Raw genomic sequence first — 10,249 nt, forward strand, 5'->3', positions numbered from 1 at the left:
GCCTGGATAGATTTGTACAAGTGGTACTGTGCAACCCGTTCATCATGGCACTTATAGAACAGGGTAACCAACTGCACTGATGTTCTTTGTTGACTACATCACACACATAATGTTTGCACATGCCCCATCAACACACTGTTCTGTAAAACTTTCGTGAGTATTCAAACCGTCATCTGTGCATACTCGGTGCATCACTACCGTTGCGATTATCATCAGTCATCTTCTACTGTGATGCTTCACTGGAATGTCATCTAGGACCGGGATTTATAGCTCTCACAAATCCCTATTCGTTCATCTGAACAGTTTACTTGCCTATACATGACCACTGCAAGAATCTTCTCTGCTGATGTACCCACTTCAATATCCAGCGTTGGAGTGTGATCAGCCAACAGGATGAGGCAAAAATCTTTGGAGCTTAGTTTATCCGTCGACCTAGAAGGCTTGAACTGCTCTAATGACTTTCTAAAGTATGGGACCTGAAAGGACACCCAGTTTCTATACATTTGTGCACATAAACTCGCTCTTGCGTTCCTTTTTCATTTGGTACCTTACCCCCTTTCCCCTGCGCAAGGTTGCCAACTGGATATCAGTCTGGCTAACCTCCCTGCCTTTTCTTGTATCTCTACCCCCTCCACAAGTGCTGCAGAACTAAAATGGCGAGGTATTATTTGAAAGCACCTGCTCATTGTGGTCATTTGTTGAGTGCAAATAAAAGTTGCTTAGAACCTAAGAATAAATATAAGCTCCACCCACAAAGCTACCGTGTGCTAATCCATCACCTCTGAAAGAGAGTCATAGCAGCTGGCTTTTATTCAAGGAGCAAGTTCTCCCTCTTCGCTAATGCTAATACTAGGCGTATTGAAAAGTAGAAGTTTGTCTTTTCTGACTCAATTATTACCTTTGGCTGAGTATTGATGTCAGAATCTTTGATAAAATTTGTTGGAATGCTCCAAGTTTTCTATCTAAAATGAGCAACACCCCCAACCATGTCTCTGTATGGAAAAAAATCGACTGCCTTGAACACTTAAAAATGTCTGACATCATGAAAGGAGCGAACGTAATTGTTTAGCACCTTGTATGGCAGACCTTTGGAGTGAGCTGGGTCACTGTCTCAAAGGAATAATGGCATGTTTGCCCAATTGATACTCTTGGTCACAATGTACGTGATCTGGAGACATCGGTGCCAGGCAGAAGCTCGTCGACAATGGCAGCGTGCAGCATTCCCAGCCTTGCATCGCATTTATCAAATTGTTTTTGGATACGTAGTTGACGAGCTGGAAGTGAGTGGTGTTGATGCCTTCTTAAGGCGCTGGCACACTCGGTTTTTTGCATTACATGGGGGAAAACTGAAATTTCCAGCGGCACCACAAGTCATCAGACTCCCCATGATACTCAACCCCCCCCCCCTTTCTTCTTCTTTTTTTTTTTCCTACCCCCTTGAGAAGTATTATAATTTTTGTTAACATGTTTCTTCTTGTATAACTGCTTGTTAGCGTAGAGTGTATTATTGCAGTCTGCATAGAATTGGGTCTAGCGTATGCATAAGTTATACTGACACAATTTATAAGTATTTAGTTTATAAGCGCCTCTAGTGCTTGCGTGTACTGGTCTCTTTGTGAAATGTCTCTGCAGATTCGTTTTGCTTGGGACTGCAAGGGATGTGGGTGGAGTTTATATTCATTTTTAGGTTGTACTCAACCACAGATACATGGTAGAATAAGAAAGTGTGTAGGTGCAAACATTACAGCTGTGCTTCTTTGCAGTGCAGTGGAAACACAGGGTCTCTCATGGCTAGGTTGCTGAACGGTAGAAAAGATCAAAATATAGAAGTACGATTTGAGGAAGAACCAATGGTGCTTGCATTCTACAGTCCTGCCTTGTGCGTACTTCTTGCACATGACATCAACATCACTTGCATCCTGCTGTGCAACATCTGGCTTTTATTTACTACCCTTAGCCAGTTTTAATAGATACCCTATCCACTTTTCACTTTTCATATGTTGTAACAAGTTAGACTGCTTGTAGTACCTGCGTTTTTAAAGATGCAGTTGTTCTACTTTCTTTATAAGCGTTAGGGCCTAGACCTGTGGTTGCAATTGTGAACGACCTAAGTTGTCCTTATGGTGTGTTACAGATTAAGGCTTAGCTGTCCATAAATGAATACAACAGGAAAAAATGATATTATTACTCCTCTTTATTTCGGCATATCTTGCAGCAAACAGAGGACCAACTATGAATTAACTAGCTGAATTTTCTCTTTGACTTACAAGTGAATAGAGAAAGCATACAACATGCAACTCTGATTTTGCAGCAACAAAAATTACATTCATACTCGTGCAATGTTTAAAAGAAAAATGCTGTTCTGATACTAATTTTACACTTGTACCAAAGGTTTAAACTGCACTTACTAGAGCAAATAAATTCCTTTTTTTTTAAATTAGATTACGCAGAATGTAACATAAGTGCTTGGATTGTGCCTTAAATAATAATAATAATAAAAAAAGACGCACAAAGGCAACCAATGCACTGATTTGAATGAAAGTGCTGTATGTAAAACAGCAATTACCTAGTGACTATTGGGAACATATTCTCTATTTTGGCTCTCAATTCTTTCTCAAAAACTAACAAAAACAAGAAAAACTGAAAAAAAATGAAGCATCGTGTTTACAGCTTTAACTCAGAGCAATTGAGGCTTAGCAGTGTCTTAATGCTTCTTAACTGCACGTCCTGACCAATGATTGGTCTGTTGGCAAAACAGTCGCACAAGCCCAAGATATCCTTGTGAGTAAACATGGCTTATGACAATGCTGATGACAATGAGAAAATGAGTCCACACAACTCTTCAATATGAGCACATGCAAGTCTTGAAAACTTAGTTTTCATTAGTCAAAATTTAAAAATAATCCTACCAGTGCGTTCATTCTGGAGGTATGCATAGCCCAGGTCCTGAATAACAACCATGTACTAAACAAAAGTTGGTCATACTTAGTGGAATTGATGCATAGTGAGTATGAGTCAAGTAATCCTAACTTGTAGGCAGTACTTGTTAAGACCACATTGTGCTAACGCCAACAAAAACAAAACTGGAATGCTTAAAGTTGTTGTCGAAAACTTGCACCATTTTACCTAGTCGCCAAATTCCTTCTGCAGTGCACGGATGAATGTTAAGCTACATCACTGCTTTCACAAATGAATATAAAAGTTTCCTTTTTCTTTGAAATTTTAGGCACTCCGATACTCAAAATTTGTTGCAGAGTATAGTACAGTCTACTTTGCTGCAAGTAACCTTCAATCTGAAAAGTACTTCTTTGTGTGAGCACTGGCTACATCACTGCAGCTGCGTTGCATAGTGTGTCTGCTTACTTAAAACTGTTATCTTTTTCACTGGTTAGCACGCTTTAAAAAAAGCCTTTGAAATGCCATATAGAAGGCAAGCATGAAGTAGTAATCTAAAAACAATGTTGAAGGCTAGTGTCACTCCTTGGGCAATAACATTTCCTTTTGACTTCTGTTTTGATCAGAGTGTCTAAGATAACATGACCAGGCAAAGTGGTAGGTCTAAGGCACAGTGGAGAGAATATCACAGAAAGTTCTGGTAGAATGCATTGCTATGAGATTACTGTTAGCAATTTGTACCATTCTGAGCCTACGAACGGGTGAACAAAAAGAGGATCAGTACAGCAAAAGTGCCATTCAGGTGGTATAAAAATGGAAGTTGGCCTACAACAACCTGTCAGGGAGTGCGACAGATATGGTCTTCGTTTTGACACCGTGGGACTCCAGGAACGGTAAGTAGCCCGCAACCACTTCCTTGGGAGCTTCGAGGTGCACGTAATGGCCGACGTGTTCGTGCAGAATGTGAATTCTAGAGCCGGGAACCAGTTTCCTATGGGCGGAAGACACAAACACAAATTTTTATCAAGTGCCAATGTCAAAACCAGAGTGCTGGATAAATTCGTAGAAATAACTCTCATCCATTGAGCTTATCATTACAACATTCTCTGGCACGTGCATGTGGAGAATGGCACAAGTGCCTGCGGTGGTTTCAAGTCTATCCCGCACACATGTGCGCTGTTTTCTTTTATAACCGTAGTAGGGGAGAGCAAGAGGTACCATTAAGGTAATTAATTGAAAGTATCACTTAGTAGAATGACAGCGCATGGAAAACTGGACACAGAGATGAAGACACGGGACAGGCGCTAAGACTCGCCATGAATCTATGCCAACTCGCCCAGTACACCACTTCATTTCACCACTTAAATTTATCGCTATGTTTGTAGACGTTCTTGTTTTCAGTAAAGCTGACAAGAAAAAATGCTTTCTACATATGAAATGATAAAAGGGTATTTGGGGTGGGGGTGGTGGATGTTTTAAAGAATTACCTGTAGTGCTCGTGGAATGGTGGCTTGTTCACAGGATCAGCTGGGCCGTATATCATGAGGACTTCAAAGGAAAAAGTGAAAATAAAAGAACTTTTGAGAAGGGTGCTTAATCAATATTTGCACGGCTCTATCTATGGTTTCTGCAACTGCTTTACCTTTGGGAGCTGACTTCTGGAGTGCTCCGACCCACCTCTCTTCGTTTTCAAACCTTTCGTCAATGTACGAGAGGAGCCTAAACGAAAAGCACAAATTGCTCACTGTAGATTCTATAGTGCAACTAACAACACGCCCAGCCTTCAACTTTCACAAATTGCTCATGTCTGATATGAAACTTTGGGAGCCAAGTTTTGGCCCACTTGTGTAAAAAGGAATGGACACTGAAAAAAAAAAAGCTACCAGTTTAAAAGGAAGAACAACGGACATTGCAGTTCACATACAGGACCATGTTGACAATCGACAAGCTTTTAGTTTTAATCGGCATTGCACTAATCTAACTAGAAACGGGACACACACTAGTGGTTAGTGCACTGTGTATCCAATTTCTCCCACCACAATGACCAACGTCAGAGGCTATCTCTTGGCGCTTCATGGTGATCACTGGCTCTTGCATTATAAAACATCACATGTAATCGTCATCAATGTCAATGGCTGCTGACAACGAGAACAACTTGCTTCCAATATCTATATTTGAGCAGCCTTCAGCTTATGAAAGTTCCCGATGCCACCCACTTAGAGAAAATCTTTGTATGTAAGGCGTGCTGCTTTAAGTACAACCTGTAGTACTAGTTAATGGTAGGATTTAACGAGTGCTTCATACACACAGTTTAGTCTTTCTAAGCTTCCTATTGCAAACTTGCAGCAAAACTAGTTGTGTGAGTACTACTTACAAGCCAAACACCCGGTAGCCATCTTTCAGCCGAGCTAAATGCCAGTAATTGTGAATATCCGTAGCCGTGGGTTTAGTGTTGGGACCAAACACATCAGCCAACCTATCGGGAGAAAAGGTAAGTACGAAAAGGTTTTGACAGTCTATACACTTGCAGTTTTTACAACAGTAAAACTTTGCACTATGAGACTCTGGGAATGTACAAAAAGTGAAGCTTACGCTATTCTGAAGACCAGGTGATTCATGAACCTTGAAGCCACAACACCAATCACAGGCATCCTCAAGATCTGCAAGACATCATAGATGCTGAGAGAAGTCGGTCATCATAACATTTTAAGACTTTACCTTTTGAGACCATCTTGGATGATGATGCTGAGGCAAAACACCTAAGCAAGAAGATAAAGGAAGGTGTAAAAACATGCAAGTCTCCATTACAAAAACTTGAACATATGCAAGTATAAAGTACATACCACCATTCATCATACACAAAGTCGAAATTTCAAATGGAAGGACACCTTCCCTGGAAGGAAACAGTACGCATTGTGGTAACTCAGCATGGATGTGCAGGTATACAATACACACTTGGCTGAAGGCACTGTCCTCACTTCTGACACATTAAATAAAAGGAAAGAATATCCTAAAGGTGAATCATATTCGTGGTTCAACTATTAAGCTTAGGTGTAGCAGCAGACGATGATGCGTTTGCACTGAGCATTTCTGTTTAGCATGCAGCTTACAAGTCAGCTGCTTGCTTATTATGAATGGCTTTTATGCGAAATAACAGCACGACCACAATTTTTATCCAATAGGCTGCATTGGAACAGTACAGCCCACAGATATTACTACCACATTTAACAGGACAAAAAAAATGAAGAACTTCATGAATATAGTAACAGCAGCACAACTGTAACAACACATCATACTCAAACTAGCCCAAACAGTTACCTTACTAATAGCTATAAACCAAGTTGAAGCTTTGCTAACTTTACTAACATAAGCAGCAAGCTAAAAGTGAAAAAAGGCTAGAACTGCAGGCTGTGAAATAAGGAAAGGAATGTCTCCAGGATTGTGACAATTATCTTTGAGGTGTCATGAAATGTCTGCACTTTCTTGAAACACAGTGCAATAGTTGCTGGTAGCACTGGTTGCTGAACTTGAAAAGCAATAGTGAATCAACTTACTGTTGCCTGGCAAGAAGTTCCTGGGCCACTGTGTCTCCTATATCATGAGCTAAGACATGCACCTTGTGCAAGCCCAACTTCTTTACAAGGGCTTCTGTAATGTTGGCTTGTTCAAAGATGGAGTAAGTGTGAAACCTCTGAAATCATTAAGATGTGTTGAAAGTACTGCACATAACAAACGAGGAACACTCTTGCCATTTCTACTTGCTTCATTAACAAAAATGTATGACTAGCTAAATCTGGAAGTTCTACATTTGGCTTCGCACAAAGTGAGCGGATAACGCATCTCTTTGGAAGTCACTTGTGCCAAATTGCAGCTTTTGCAACTTGTTAGAAACAAGGCTGAAAATTTGCAAAGTTTAAGACACCTTCACTACACTCATGTATCGTACATTTATGAATATTTTCAAACATGCCAAAGACACATTCCTTGAAATTTCCTTATGTTGCAGAACTGTACTAAACTGCACTGCAGCGTTTGTTGGGCCATGTGCACCTGCACCTTATGTTCTAGAACTGACTGCTTTTACAGATATGTTGCTAGCCTGTTAAAGGGGTACTGACAACAAAATTTCGCGGCCGAGATAGCCTGCTGGATCGATTCCCGTGTACGTGCGTGTACCATCTGCAAAATATCGACAGCGAATAAAGCTTAGAAGGTATTTTATATGAGTTTTGAAGTTCGCGAGCGCGATCCAGCATTATAGGCCGCACCTAGTGCATTGACACCCTCGGAGGTGACCTGAGGTGACCCCCCTACTTCCCCTACGTAACCGTTGCAGCCGGTACAAGTTACGATGACGTCGTAGCCGCCATTTCTGTTTTGACGCGCTTCCCGACGAATCGCTCCTTGCCAGCGGGTCAAACCTGAAGTATAGTGCCCCTGAAGTGATTCGCCACATCGGAAATTCCTTCGATCCCCGCCGCAAGAAAATCGTCGCCATCAGACGACGATGAGCCCGACGACGACAGACCGCGCGGAAATGCGTCACTGTTCTGTGTGCTCACGTGGCCGAGCGTTTCACTCGCCTGCACCCGGCGGCTTGTCGTTTTTGGAGCTCTGTCAAACCGAAACTAAGGCTGTGTCGGTAGTGAGGAGCTTGTAATTAATTATCTGTCGCGCGCTGCAGCAAACGATGTGCCGTGTTATGACTAACAGGCCCCCAGCAACACATTACAGCAAAAAAACGCGGAGCGAAAATTTTTGTGTCAGGACTCCTTTAAACATTTATGATAAGCCAATCTGGGAAATTAGTGACCCCACTTTAAACAGTGACTAAATTTTAGTGACAAATAAGTGGCCTTTCTGCCAATTTTTTTCTATGGATGTAAAGAGGTATGCAAGCATAATTTTGCTGTCACAGTGTGTACATACATGTACAGTGGGGATGGAAAGAAACTCAAACAGTGCGGCACCTACATTTTCTACTGTTTTGCATTTCTTTTCAAGCAGTTGTAGCCTGGATGGTAATAAAAAGCCACTAGAGTCATCCATGAAACAATCCAGAACCATTCTAGCATCTTTTTAAAGTGCCACCAAGATCAGAGCGTGATGAAAACAATGCGCTGTGCTGTTTGCATTTCTTTCCATCCACCCTGTACACACGTGCACAGGCTGTAAGATCAGCATACTACAAAGCTTATTTGAATACAACTCTGACTGCTCTGAATTTGACTTTGCTAAAACTGGTGTAAAGTTTCTGGTACTGTTTGGATCAATGAAGATTGCAATTAATGCAGATTGAGTGTTGCTACTTGGGAATAACTGATTATTAATGATTCCAATACTATTCTTCAACTGCACTCGTAATTAAAGTTACCTGTGGTAAGGCTTGAAGGAAAGACGTGGAAATTTTTTTAAGGGCTCGTTTTTCTTTGTTATACACAATATTAATAAGCACTAACAGGCTTGAATGCTTGAGCATTAACAGGCTTGAATGATCTCATATGCTACGGCAGTATAAACTTAATTAACAAGGGGAGTTCTTTTCCCGAGGGGCTCGTTTATAAGTTAGACACAACCAAATGAATAGAACAGACAATTAGGCCAGGGAAAGCATAGAGGACCTTAATTTGTTGTCTTTTAACTGTGGTGCACTAATCGTGACGTGAATTGATATGAAATTGAGTGGACTTCCGTCACACAAGTATAAACTTGTGTTTATTACTGACACTGTATTTGGAAAAAAGCGTTGAGTGTCAAATGGTAACTCTGATGTAGGTGGACGTATGCAAAGCAAGGCAGTCACACGAAAATCTCTATTCACATAGTTTATCAGTCCACTAGAACAGTGTTTTATTCTTTACAGAATCCCACTTTCAGTGGAGATAACAAGAAATGTCTGAAAGTTGAATTGGCTGTTAGGGATTTATTGCATTAGTGTTTGTATTGTCTGTTTCCCTTCTCTTCTTAAAGCAGCTTGCTGGGTTAGTTGGAATACTGAACTTTGATGCATTTCCAGCACTTAGGCGACATAGGAAAACAACATGCAGACACAAAAACTGTCTTACTGTCCTTTTTCTTTCAGTGTCTGCATGTTTTTTTCCTAATTCGCCTAAGCACTGAAAATGCATCAAAGTTCACCCTTCTCTTCCGTCCACATGCCTTACTATTCTACAATGAGACTCATATACTTACTGGCTTATCACTGTAGCCCAGTCCCAGAAAATCAAACAGCACAATCCTTCCAAATATTTTTCGTAGCGATGGCAGGACCAAGTAATAGTCAAAGCTAGCTGTTGGAAAGCCATGAAGACAGAGTAAAACGTCCTTGTTTTCTGCATTGCCCTTGACATCTGTAAAAGACAAGTTGCAGAAACTTACGATTACGATATAAAGAAACGGCTGTGGACAGTAGAAGCGAAATTCGCCGGTCGTTCTTGTGTAGAAAAAAAAAAAAGAAAAGAAATCTTGCCGTGCACGAGAAGAAAGTTGTCTACGATGAAGGTAACATCAGTCCCAGAATGCCGGCTGCCGGCACAGTACTCTCTCTCTCTCTCTCTCTATATATATATATATATATATATATATATATATATTACTACAAAACGCGAGCAAGACCACACAAAACCGCTAGTTATCTTTCTTTGTACATTTCGCGGCAACGAAAAAAAGAATGAGCGAGCAAGTAGAGCTCATAGAGTTCACTGCGGTTACGAATGTTACACGGTGCACTTCCAATGGGGATCAAAATTTTCAATTGCGATTGAAAATCTTACGTCAATCGTAATTGACGCATTTGTGCAAGCTGCGGGAAGGAGTCAATCGCCGTCGAGAAAACTCGACAACACCGGTATAATAGACTTCAACAAGCTCAATCAAATGCATCCTTTGGGTGGGGTGGTGTAGAAAGGGCGGTGCGTTCTACAGTACAGCGGTTTCCGCTTTTGCGAGACAAAAATTACGACGAAACTTGCCTTTAAAGAATATGTCATAGTCTTGGAACTTGAAGTACGAACCGCCGTCTTCTTTCTCCCACTGGTAGAGTAGCGGCGATTTTGGCGGAGCGGGATAAGTGTGAAAAATCGCGAAAGCCGCAGCGAAGGCAGCAATCACAATGCTGACAAGTGTGTTCATAGTAAAGCCGGCAGCGTTAATTTAAGTGCTTTAGCGACAAGAACTTTCTATCATCCTAACCACACAACTAAACATAACTCCTAAACAAACTGTCACGGCAACGGCGCGCTCAGTTTACCAAGATTGCAAGATGCGCGAACTTTTCTCGTTCGCAGTTCACTTGAATGTTTTTCCGTTTTTCTGGTAGATGACGGCACGTGCGCGAGAACTTCTAAAAAATGCC

General features: G+C 41.2%; 1 protein-coding gene across 1 annotated transcript; it reads right to left on the minus strand.

Annotated features, from left to right (window-relative positions):
• Window positions 1–2,179: 2,179 nt before the first annotated feature.
• Window positions 2,180–10,225, minus strand: LOC119396718 (mesoderm-specific transcript protein). The gene is made up of 10 exons (XM_037664023.2): window positions 9,867–10,225; window positions 9,088–9,245; window positions 6,450–6,586; window positions 5,739–5,788; window positions 5,614–5,654; window positions 5,488–5,555; window positions 5,270–5,371; window positions 4,538–4,614; window positions 4,383–4,443; window positions 2,180–3,886 (listed from the first exon to the last, which is right to left on the minus strand). The coding sequence occupies exons 1-10, from the start codon at window positions 10,024–10,026 to the stop codon at window positions 3,721–3,723; spliced, it is 1,020 nt and encodes a 339-aa protein (XP_037519951.1). The 5' UTR covers window positions 10,027–10,225; the 3' UTR covers window positions 2,180–3,720.
• Window positions 10,226–10,249: the final 24 nt, after the last annotated feature.

This window comes from Rhipicephalus sanguineus, chromosome 6 (genome assembly GCF_013339695.2).
Source record: "Rhipicephalus sanguineus isolate Rsan-2018 chromosome 6, BIME_Rsan_1.4, whole genome shotgun sequence".
Taxonomy (NCBI): Eukaryota; Metazoa; Arthropoda; class Arachnida; order Ixodida; family Ixodidae; genus Rhipicephalus; species Rhipicephalus sanguineus.